This window comes from Ahaetulla prasina, chromosome 2, assembly GCF_028640845.1.
Source record: "Ahaetulla prasina isolate Xishuangbanna chromosome 2, ASM2864084v1, whole genome shotgun sequence".
Lineage (NCBI taxonomy): Eukaryota > Metazoa > Chordata > Lepidosauria > Squamata > Colubridae > Ahaetulla > Ahaetulla prasina.
Window position 1 is genome coordinate 148,638,065 of NC_080540.1, and position 12,710 is coordinate 148,650,774.

The window sequence follows — 12,710 nt, forward strand, 5'->3', positions numbered from 1 at the left end:
TAAGCAATCCTTCAGGGTTTCTTCAGGATTTCATTTTCCTTCTGATTCATGAATTTTAATTTCTAGGGTTCCTGATGTATAGGTTTGGTTTGAGAGAAGATGTGGAGTTGATCTAGAACTAGTTAAAAGGCATTCTACATGATTCATAAAAACTTATAAGCTTTGCAAGGGAAGAGAGTAGTGTCACTGCTGACATTATTTATTCCAAAATATTTTGGATTCTGTGGCGTTTTCTACAAAACCAGTCTTCTCTGGCTTGCAAGAGATGTAGAAAACTCTGCACACAAAGTCTCAACAGGCTCCCAAAGCCAACGATTCGGATCATGCATTTGCAAAAGCTATTTAATGTTAAAACTGTACTGCTTTAATATTAAAAGTCATCCTGACAAGCTTTTGTTTTGTTTAATGACCTTTTCCCTTTTAATCATTTTTGCAAACGTTTTTGATAATCTGATCCCTCTCTCAAAGGCCTTCCTATTTGGGGAAGCAAATGCTTGGTGTTTCAAACCTTTCTCTGCCACAATGATCCTGAAGACTAAAACTTGTGATACATTTGAGACATCTGTAAATGGTCCAAGCAGAATGTACAAGCTAACAATAGAAGTCAGCAGTAGAACATTCAGAAAACATGCCTCCTTTTTCCCTGGACGATAAAGAATGGTAAATTTGCAGTCGATTCCAAGCTAAGTTATGAGGTAGGTCATAGTGGGTGAAGAAATCAATAGAAAAAGGTGACAAAATAATTTTAGAACAAGAGAAATACGTTTTGTCCCTCCATGAAATACTGGCGGCTTTAGAAGCATTTTTCTCCACCCAGGATTGTACATACTTGTGCTGATGTGTTAAATCTTTCCAGCATGTTTTCAGTGCAGTAAGGCAAGCATTTGCAAATTTCTGGAATGTGCTTACTGGAATAATGACCAATAATATTTTTCAGCCTTTTCTCATTCTTTTTTCTATACAGGTGGTCCTCTACTTACGACCACAATTGAACCCAAAATTTGTGTTGCTAAGTGAGACAGTTAAATGAATCATTGCTGTTTAAGTTGTTAAATGAATTTGGCTTCCCCATTGACTTTGCTTGTCAGAAGGTTGCAAAAGATGGTCACATGACCCAGGACACTGGAACCAACCAGCATCCAAATTTTGATCATGTGACCATGGGATGCTACAACGGTTATAAGTGTGAAAAGTGGCCATAGGTAACTTAATTCAGGGTTGTTGTCACTTCAAACAATCATTAAATGAACTACTATAAGTCAAGGACTATCAATATACTTTGCATGGATATCATCAAATGCTTTCAGCTTCCAAAAATGTACAAATAAGAACATCAAATTAGGATTTGCTAGGAAAATCCATTTAAGATTAATATGCTGCTAGCCCAGAAATTAATCTCATCTTTTTACCCTTTACAATTTTAAATATCTACCTAAGATACCTTTCTCTTTTTGCCAAAGTTGCAGAGTGTGACTCCAACAACCATTTGCTGTACAAATGTACTGGCTGGTGATCCGGAATTATTTCGCATACAACATATTGTACCGTGGTTTGCGACAGTTTGTCCTCAATTTGCAACAGTTCATTTAGTGACTGTTCGAAATTACAATGGCATAGAAAAAAGTGACCTTTGACCATTTTTCACATGACCGTTGTAGCATCCCCATGGTCACTTAATCAAAATTCAGATACTTGGCATCTGGTTCGTATTTATGACAATTGCAGTGTCCCAGGGTCATGTGACCAGCTTTTGCAACCTTCTGACTGTTGTGGCCTGCCAACGGCCAGCAGAGTTGGCAGCAGAGTGAGGAGGTTGGGGAGGAACTTGGACCAGTCCTGGCGGCTGGAGAAAGCTCAGATGAGGGCTCTGCGTCAGAGGCAGAGAGGGGGCCAAGGCCATCTGATAGTTATGGGAAGCATCTGGAGTCTGACAGCAGCGAGGCAGAAGAACACCAGGAGCCTGTTCCCAGTGTGTGCATGTGCAGAGCTGCCAGACGACAAGAACCATTAAGAAAACAGGGTCGACTTGGGAGTAAGGCTTGGAGATGATTGCCCCCTCCCATAAGACATAAAAGAAGAGTGAACGAGACATGAGCTTTTGCAGGAAGCAATTAGTTCATTTGGCTGATTCAAGATTTGAAAATTCTGTTTGTGACTGTGCCAAGTTTGGCCTTGCCCTGTGTCTGGAAATTAGCTCTTTGGCAGCATTCCACGTAAGATAGATGGGTGTTGATAGCCTTCCTCTGAAAGACTGTTTATCAAGCCTTGCGGACTGTACATGAAAGTAATTTACAGTCGTATAAATAAAAGAAGCTTTGCGGGACTAAGATTGTGCTTTATACTTTCTAAGGAAGCCTGGGTCAGAACATTGACAAGCAAAGTCAATGGGGAGCCAGATTCACTTAACAACGATGTTACTAACTTAACAACTGTAATGATTCACTTAAGAACTATGGCAAAAAGAGATCATCAAAAGGGGCAAAACTCACTTAACAACTACCTCACTTAGCAACAGAAATTTTGGGCTCAGTTGTGGTCGTATGTCAAGGACTACCTGTATATGTATTGTGTGAGATGGTCTCTGGATCTTATTGAAATATGCACTCATAATTTCAGGTTCAGCTGCCACGCAGATTGGCATTTCTAGGTAGCTTTGCTAGAATCCAAATATATACCGGTAATCTGAAAAGCAGGTGGTGGATCAAAGAAGGACAAGTGATAAAATGTGCATCCTGGCACATGACTTATATACTTGTGTTAGGCATTGGGACATAAACATGTAATGATGAGATTTGCATCATGATGTTACCATGCAAGTTCCATCATTCTCACGTAACCATGCCTGCTGCAGATGGCTGTGATTCCGTCATTTGTTGTTAAAGGAGAAAGATCTTCAGCTGTTAGGTAAGGTCTCACGGTTTAAGCATCCTGCCAGCAAAGATAGGGCGCAGTGTGGCTCAGGCTGTAAGAAGCCTGTTATTAAAACACGGCTGCCTGCAATTACTGCAGGTTCTAGTCCCACCAGGTCCAAGGTTGACTCAGCCTTCCATCCTTTATAAGGTAGGTAAAATGAGGACCCAGATTGTTGGGGGGGCAATAAGTTGACTTTGTAAATATACAAATAGAATGAGACTATTGCCTTACACACTGTAAGCCGCCCTGAGTCTTCGGAGAAGGGCGGGATATAAATGTAAATTTAAAAAAAAAAGATTTCAAAAAGAAGGCAAACCAGGGCTACCCCCGAAATCTAGAGCTGGCAACTGGCAACTCATGTCACTAAATGGTTGGGTTCATACAATAGGATAAACCAGGGACTCTCAAACTTTTTTTGATAATAAGACCTCAAATAATCGATAAATTTGTGTGACGCTCCCCTAAATTATTGGAGTTAGGGTTGGACAAGAAATGAAATGTTTTAATAATTGAATTTTAATATATATTTTCCTTGGAGTGCTCAAATTTTGTGACACCGCAACTGTCCACTGAAACCCCGGCAGTCTAAACCAGGGGTCTCCAACCTTGGCAACTTTAAGACTTGTGGACTTCAACAGAGGAATTCTGGGAGTTGAAGTCCACAAGTCTGAAAGTTGCCAAGGTTGGAGACCCCTGGTCTAAATCAGTAGCAAAATCCAGGGAAATTCTGATGTTTCTGTTTTGCCTGCAGAAGGCTGATAGGGTTTTAAGAAACCGGGATTGCCCCCTCTAAGGTGTTTGCAAACCCCTGCGCCAACCCCAAACCCCAAATTACAAAGTATGACTGCTGCGCTATCACAACGGGCTATGCCTGAAAACCTGAATAAGACGGAGTGTGATCCCCAGAGTCACACAACATGCTAGTGATTCCATTACATACTGAACTACAAAGTATCTCATTTTATTTAATCTAGGCCGGTATGTGGCGTGATCCCAGCTGATTTTTCTCTAGAATAAGCAAACAAACAAATAAGCAAACGTCCTTCCAGTTCTACTATTATTTGCTTCCTGGCAGCTATATAGATTTAATTATTTTAAATCCACAGAGATATTTTTTTTCCCAACGTGAAAGCTCCCCCTCCTGTCAGAAGAGGTGCATCCCATGAGATTGCATAAATAATTCACTCAGGCTTGCACACCTGTTGAGGTACTACTGTTAAACACATCCCTGATCCATTAAAGCAATTCTCCCCGGTCTCATGTCCTCAACTATAATGAGACCACAACGCTCAGAATTCCAGGTGAACAGAGGACTCCTAAACAATAGAAGGCAGTTAAAAGTTCTCTGGAGCTCCTTACTGCAATCTAGTTATCTGGATTTCTCACCTAAATTTGGTAGCCCTGAATAAACCAGATTCCTTCAACTTTCTCCACAGATGTTCACAGGGCAAGTGTACAATGTCAATATGGTAGGTGTGACAACTCAACAGAAACTCTGCTTGGTTTTTTTTGCTGCATGAAAAAAGGAGGCAGGGCTTTGATCATGCAGCTGGCCCCTCCATATGGACTTTTTAAAACCACCTCTACAGGGCCAGCATTTTCAGCATTGTGCGTAGATTAAAAAATACCAGACTTAGACTTCAGTTCCCAGAATTCCTTTGGGCCTGCTGAATCCCAACGTATTTAGAGACCGTCAGGTTGAGAATGGCTGCAATAAAATATATGTGAACACTTAACAAAACATCATTACAATTTTGCTGATTGCATTCACAAGAGGCAAAAAAGAACAAACCTGTATTTTGCAAACCAAAATTGGTAGAATGTTTTGTCCGGGGAGCGCATCTATTTCTTCCAAAATTGGTAGATCAAGATCTTGCAAATACAGAAGACTGCAGCAGAGCTTGTTAAAGGCAGCTAAACATCAAGAATATCTATTACATTGTTTAATGGGTTGCGAAATTCTGAAAGAATTCTTTTAGAAAGTAGACCATCTAACAATCCTTATCCAAGGAGCAGATTCTGCTTTAAAATAAACAGAAGGACCAAAGCCCCAAAGGAAATAATATAGTTACTGTAAGATTCAACAGTTTCAAGTAGTCTGTGATGACTAAAAACCCAGCCACAAACAATAAAAAAAAACCAATGAAATAGGCAGCTGAATTTTATAAGCAGACTAAAGCACCTTCAAATATTTCAGTGTGATTTGGTTGATTCTTTAGCTGAAAACCAGTCTCTGCAAGTGGTCATGAGAGAACATCTAAAATCAGAATCCTCCATTTATTTTTCCCTCTTAATTCTCCAGAAAACTCGACAAACGGAGGAAAAGCTAAAATATTTGGACTTAAGAGGGTTTGTGGCTCTATAGAGCTACAAAATGGATACTGGACTGGCATGTCATATGACATACGTGGTCTCCAAGGCTTTCTTTTGCCCCGTGTTGCAACCCATCCACTAAAGAAAGGAATATATTTTCCAAATGGACGGAAGATTGTCTGGCGTAATCAAACGTAATAGATTACAGCTCCTATCATCTTGAACCAAAGTGATGGGTTTATAGCACAACGCATCTGGAGGACATCAGCTAAGGAAAGCTCTTCTAAAGTTTCCAACTGTGAATGCTGAAAAAGACAAACCACCCAGATGAGCCTTGACTGGGTGAATGAACATTTCACCCACATGTATTGGGCTAAGCATCCAGGGGGCTGAATCTTCCTTTGGAGTACAGCACCAAACTGGTTATATGAGCAAAGGGCACAAGGTGTGGCTCCTAAAGATCATGGTACCTGTAAATTTCCATTGCCCAAACATCTTCCAAGCAAGGATCCATGGAGTCGTCCTTAATATTCATTTCCCATCAGCACGTATAGTCCCCCTCAGTGCATGTCATTCCAGAACTTGGATACATTCCCCTCCTGTCACATTCATAAAAAAATAAATCCTCTGGTTTCATTGTTATTATTATTATTTGCCCATGAAGCTGGAAGATGGGAAGTCACTTCTTTGTCTGCTGTTTAGCCCAAGCTCTTAAGGAAGTGGAGGTAGTTTTAGATCCAACAGGCTGTAGGCAAAAATGTTCCAGAAGATGGCAAAGAGAACAAACACCATATACATGGAAACGAAGATCCACCATACTGATTGATCTTGAAGTCTCTGCTCATAGTTCCTTAGAATGACCACGCCAAGGGTGATTCCAACACCCACCCCACCTAGGTGGGCAACGAAACTGGGATGAGGGCATGGAGGATAAGCAGATGGGTAGAATCTCAACCATACAGCTCTTCCAAATTCAAAGCTCACTGAAAGAGAGATGAAGCAGTAAGTCGCACAGCAGTCAGAAATGGCACTGCGTTGTCCATTCACTGTCCCATATAATCCCATGCTATCATGCTGTGATGCAGCATTTTTTCCTTACCATTTTGAGCAGCATTTTCAAGGAACAGAACAGCTTATTTTGCAAGAATCTCAGGCCATGTAGAAAGATAGATCCTCCACCATTCTGGATCACTTTTAAGCCAGATTTCACGAACGTGCAAAACGCACCTTATATGCAGTTTTAAAATGTATCTTTAAAATGTACAGCAGGAAAAGAAATAAAAACCCAATGACTTGAAAAGAAGTCCCTGTTAACTTTATCTTTTTAAATAAAACATTCCTTTTGGAACAGGTCTTTTTTCCCCATTACTGACAGACAAAAAAAAATGCCTTCTCTATGAACCTTCTTTTCATTCCCCCATCCTTTTTTTTTTCCCCTTGAAAAAGTCAACTGCCTCTTTCTCTTTTTGTACCTAGTCCCATTATCATAATGGGATGGAAAATCGTATTAGGGTTCAGCTATAATCTCTGTTGCCAAAGACTAGGGGAACACAGGTGAGGATTCAGATTAAATGGATAGAATGGAAAAGACTAGGCAGCCTCTCCAGAACCTTATGAAGGCTCTCTTCTTTTCCACTTAAGCCAACTGACGCTTAGACCAACATCTCTACTGAACCATCAGAAAAATGCAAACAAGTCTTAAAGTGGGAAAAATCAAGGAACAGGTCCGTATCCCTCATTGTGGCTTCAAGGAGCACAAACGTATGATTGCATTTAGCAAGACAAGATATATTATTATAGAATCACCAATGGGCACGTATAAAACCCCACTGAAGATGTTATCTAGTTTGGTAATGAAACGTCTGGGAGTCAAGCAAAGCTTGGAGGACACACATCTGCCTAAAGGACACACTAGTCCAGTGGTGAAATCCAAATTTTTTTACTGCCAGTTCTGTGGGTATGGCTTGGTGGGCATGGTGTGCCTTGGTGGGTGTGGCTTGGTGGGCGTGGCAGGGGAAGGATACTACAAAATCTTCATTCCCACCCCACTCGAGGGGGAGGATACTGCAAAATCTTCATTCCCACCCCACTCCAGGGGAAGGATATTGCAAAATCTCCATTCCCACCCCACTCGAGGGGGAGGATACTGCAAAATCTTCATTCCCACCCCACTCCAGGGGAAGGACATTGCAAAATCTCCATTCCCACCCCACTCTGGGGCCAGCCAGAGATAGTATTTGCCAATTCTCCGAACTGCTCAAAATTTCTGCTACCGGTTCTCCAGAACCTGTCAGAACCTGCTGGATTTCACCCCTGCACTAGTCTGACTCAGAGCCTGCTAGAAGAACCAGGTCTTAATTTCCTTCCTGAAGGCCAGCATGGTCAGGGAAGGAGACTTCTGCTTTCTGAAGCTTTCACAAGTAGCCACCACTAGTTTAGCTAATCAGGAATTCCAACTTATTCTTAGATTTCCAAGAAGCCTTCCTTTATTCCTGGTTTCTTTCTCTGGTTCCCCCCCCCCCAAAGGTGGGTGGGGGAAGCCCAATATATCAATCAAAGAAAGATTGATCATTGATCTACTCATTGTTCATTAGCACTATCCGAATTAATTGTTGTGCAATCCAGTCTGGTCCCAAATGTAAGTGTGATTCACACATCGTTGCAGGTTTTAGAAAGCAAAGTGAGCAGTTCTGTTATTGGACAGTCCCAAGATTGATTTTTCTAATTTGCCACTATTATCTCTAGGCTACTAATCTGAAAAAAATAAACGAGATCAAGAATAGCTTTAGGCATAGCAGGTGCACTAATGAGAATCATTTAATGAGGATACTTACTGCAGATCAAGGCAACGGCCATGCGCAGCAGCTTGAATTGACACTTCATTCCAGACCAGTTCTGAGGAAGAAAGAAAAGAATATCCAAGTGAATTTTTCCATCTGCTGAGTATCTGGAGACAAACCTGATTCTCTGGGCTTAATTTGGGTCCCTTCTCCTCTCATTGCACACACTTAGCTTTTGGAATGCACATCCATCCCTTCATCTTTTTTGCACTGCACCCTCACTGCGGCTTTGATAAGGAACCCCTGAGAAATAAATTAAAAGACTTGCCTTCTGAAGCCTATCAATTCCTTCTTTCCTAAATCAGCCAGAATATTGACCGGAAGAAGAAAGAGTTTTTTTAAAAAATCAAGATGTGAATTCTGGTTTCATGATATTTTAAATGTTGCTCTCCATGAAGTGGAACCTTATGCTATTTCCCTTAATGAGCTCTTACAAAACATGAGCAGGTTTGGTAGGGAGGATTTCTGGTAATGGGTTGATCTGTGCAATGATAAATTATGATGTAACCTTCAATACTTTACAGAATAACAGAACTGAAAGGGACCTTGGAGGTCTTCTAGTCCAACCCCCTGCTCTGGCAGGAAATCTTATACTATTTCAGAGAAATGCTTGTCCAATCCCTTCTTAAAAACTTCCAGTGTTGGAGCATTCACAACTTCTGGAGGCAAGTTGTTCCACTGATTAATTGTTCTAACTGTCAGGAAATTTCTCCTTAGCTCTAGGTTGCTTCTCTCCTTGATTAGTTTTTATCCATTGCTTCTTTTCCTGCCTTCAAGTGCTTTGGAGAATAGCTTGACCCCTTCTTCTTTTTGGTAACCCCTGAGATATTGGAACACTGCTATCATGTCTTCCCTAATCCATCTTTTCATTAAACTAGACATACCCAGTTCCTGCAATTGTTCTTCATATGTTTTAGCCTCCAGTCCCCTAATCATCTTTGTTGCTCTTCTCTACATTTGGAAATAAAGGCATTCTTGTGTGTTCCCATAACACATGCACTGGCCTGCTCACCATTCACAGTTTTGACTATTCCTCTCCGGCTACAAGATGGTCTATTTGCTTATTTTGCAATACCTCATCTCTTGAATGGATCCAGAGAAGGCTTTTGTTTTGCTGTTAATATATATACTATGTTACAAAACAGGGTTTTATAAAACACTACAACTCCATAAGAGGTTCCTACAAACTATCTTTACTAGGAACAACTAAAAACACCAAACTCCCAGAAGGCTTTTGATGTTGCTACTTTTATTACCATTTACTTTATTCATTATTATTATTATTATTATTATTATTATTATTATTATTATTATTATTATTATTATTATTATTATTATTATTATTATTATTATTATTATTATGACGACGATGACTATTTTTAAGCAAGAAGGTATATAATTATGCTTCCGGGAAAGGAAAAAAGACTGAAAATAATCTGATATAGTAATGAAGAAATTATAAAGGAATCTAAAACAGTCTATGGAATTGTATATACGTTGCATTACATTTGCCTGACTATTTCTACATGTGCCTATCCCTATATGAATGAGAAGGAAAGTGGGGACTTTAGAAATTGGAGGAAGGAGGTAGGTCAATACTGGGCAACCTTAGCACCTCATGTCAGCTTCTACAACTCCACAACGCTGTCAAAGAAGAGGCAATGTAGGTAAAGTGATTTAAAGGACCAGGAAAGTTGGGGTTTGTCACTGGCTGGGAAATGAAGTCTGCCCATACAGTGATACAACTCTGCTCTTTCCTGAACACTGGACAGGCTGGGATGATAGGAGTTATTGCTCAATAAATTTTGGGTTCTCAGGCCAGAATACCCTGCTCCTCGTATCTCTTTTTAAGAATCCTCCAGGTCAATGGCATCATATATCAGACTGGGAGAGAGATACCGGTCCTACATTTCAGATCTCATCCAACCAATCAACAACGCTCAAGAGGACCTTTGGAACGCTGCCATTACGTTGGTTAAAAGAGGAGATTCATTCTTCCCAAGCAGACCTTTTATTGATTTCTCTATGTTTTCCAAATTCTAAAATGTAGTCAGCAAAGCAATTTGGTGATCATTCTAAGAAATTCATGGGCTTGAATAGCAATAGCATTTAGACTTATATAGTGTCCTATAGTGTGTTACAGCACTCTCTGGGTGATTTACAATAAAGTATTATTTGCATATTGCCTCCAGCACTCTGGGTCCTCATTTTACCAACCTCAGAAGGATGGAAGGCTGAGTCAACTTTGAGCCCCATCAGGATCGAACTCTACTCTGTGGGCAGAGTTTGAGTGCAATACTACACTTTAACCACTGTGCCACCAGGGTTCCCGGTGAAGTTGAAGTTGCTTATGCAGATATTTATCTCCTTCGAAAGTGTTACATGTGGTGGTCTTGCCACAAGCAGTCTTGTTTGAAAGGAAATAAGGAAATTGCAGCAGTGTTTCTCAATCTTGGCAACTTCAAATCCCTGAATTCCCCAGCCAGGTTGGGGAAATTAGAACTCAGGTTTGCTTACTTTTAGACTGGTGCCTTAAACCAGGGGTCCCCACCCCCAGTTTGTGGGCTGGCACCAGTCCACAGCATGGCAGAAACCAGTCCACGCGAAACCAGTCCAAGGGAAGCCCCATCCGCGGGATGCAGACACATGTGAAACCATATGTTGTGCCTCGCCCGCCCGCCCTCCTCTCCTCAGCCGGGCCCCTCCCATCTCCTGCTATCTGAGCCAGAGACTGATAGTGAAGAAGAATGGCCTGGCATGCCTCCAGCCCCCAGCCCTGGCACCATGCCCGGACAGAATGAGCAAACAAACCTCCCTCCTACAGCGTGTGAGCAAGAAGCCAGCCACGTGCTAGAAGTGCCGACAGCAGAGCAGGAGGACGGAAAGACACAGTGGACGGATCCCCGCTTCCGGAGAATGGAGAGGCGACGTCAGCAAAATGAAGGGAGGGGCAGGCCTGGATAAGTGCTGAGTCATGGAGCCATACCCCATGGCCTATATAAAGGATCTGCTTTTTGGCATTCCTTGAGTCAAGCAAAGTCTCATCTGGTTGCTGAAGTCACACCTTGGATTCCTGCCTGCTCTGAGAACTCTGACAGGAATTTGGCAAAGCTGCAGAGGCTTCGTGGCCACGCTTGATATAGACTTCCCAGACCCGGCCGTTGGAGGAGGAGTGGGACATGACACCATGCCCCTCCAGTCCACAGAACAACCTCTCTTCATAGAACCGGTCTCTGGTACCCAAAATGTTGGGGGCTACTGCCTTAAACCACTAGACAAAACCAGCTCTTAAATAGAGAATAATATTCTTTTTTACAGATATTCTGCTGTCTACAATATTTAGAAGCCAAATTCAGTTCTATTTTGGAGCAGGGGGGAGAAAATGTAAACATAAAAGTAATTTGGAATATATCTAAACAGGTAGTTAATGGGACCACCTTGTTCATTATATTGTAAGGTTGGGTCTAGAGGTGAAATAATAATAATAATAATAACAACAACAACAACAACAACAACAACAGAGTTGGAAGGGATCTTGGAGGCTTCTAGTCCAACCCCCACCCAGGCAGGAAACCCTACACCATCTCAGTCAGATGGTTATCCAACATTTTCTTAAAAATGTCCAGTGTTGGAGCATTCACAACTTCTGCAGGCAAGTTGTTCCACTTATTAATTGTTCTAACTGTCAGGAAATTTTTCCTTAGTTCTAGGTTGCTTCTCTCCTTGATCATTTTCCACCCATTGCTTCTTGTTCTACCCTCAGGTGCTTTGGAGAATAGTTCGACTCCCTCTTCTTTGTGGCAACCCCTGAGATATTGGAACACTGCTATCATGTCTCCCCTAGTCCTTCTTTTTATTAAACTAGACATACCCAGTTCCTGCAACCGTTCTTCATATGTTTTAGCCTCCAGTCCCCTAATCATCTTTGTTGCTCTTCTCTGCACTCTTTCTAGAGTGTCAGCATCTTTTTTACATTGTGGCAACCAAAACTTCAGTATTCCAAGTGTGGCCTTACCAAGGCATTATAAAGTGGTATTAACACTTCACGTGATCTTGATTCTATCCCTCTGTTTATGCAGTCCAGAACTGTGTTGGCTTTTTTAGCAGCTGCTGCACACTGCTGGCTCATATCTATCCACTAGGACTCCAAGATCACTCTCACGGGTACTACTATTGAGCAAGATACCACATATACGGTACCTGTGTTATTTTGGTTTTTTTTGCCTAAATGTAGAACCTTACTTTTTTCACTGTTGAATTTTATTTTGTTAGATAGTGCCTAATGTTCAAGTCTGTCAAGATCCTACTGTAACTTGAGCCTATCTTCTGGAGTGTTGGCTATTCCTGCGAGCTTGGTGTCATCTGCAAATTTGATGAGTTCCCCATCTATCCCCTTGTCCAAGTCATTGATGAAGATGTTGAAGAGTCTGGGCCTAAAACAGAGCCTTGGGGTACTCCACTGCATACTTCCCTCCATGTGGATGTAGTTCCATTGAGGACTACATGTTGAGTGTGGCTGGTCAGCCAATTACGAATCCATCTGGTGGTGGTGCTGTCTAACCCACATTTTTCTACTTTATCTAGTAGTAGGTTATGGTCTACTTTATCAAATGCTTTACTGAAGTCCAAGTAAATTATATCGGC

The 12,710-nt window shown here is 41.4% G+C and overlaps 1 protein-coding gene across 1 annotated transcript in view; it reads right to left on the reverse strand.

Moving 5' to 3' along the window:
• Positions 1-4,115: 4,115 nt before the first annotated feature.
• RHBDL3 (rhomboid like 3) overlaps positions 4,116-12,710 on the reverse strand; it is a 179,408-nt gene continuing 170,813 nt past the window's right edge. Inside the window, exons 9-10 of the mRNA XM_058173517.1 lie at positions 8,061-8,121; positions 4,116-6,209 (exon numbers count right to left, since the gene is read on the reverse strand). Of these exons, the coding sequence (XP_058029500.1) occupies positions 5,938-6,209; positions 8,061-8,121 (333 nt within the window). The 3' untranslated portion in view covers positions 4,116-5,937. The remainder of the gene's footprint in view (positions 6,210-8,060; positions 8,122-12,710) is intronic.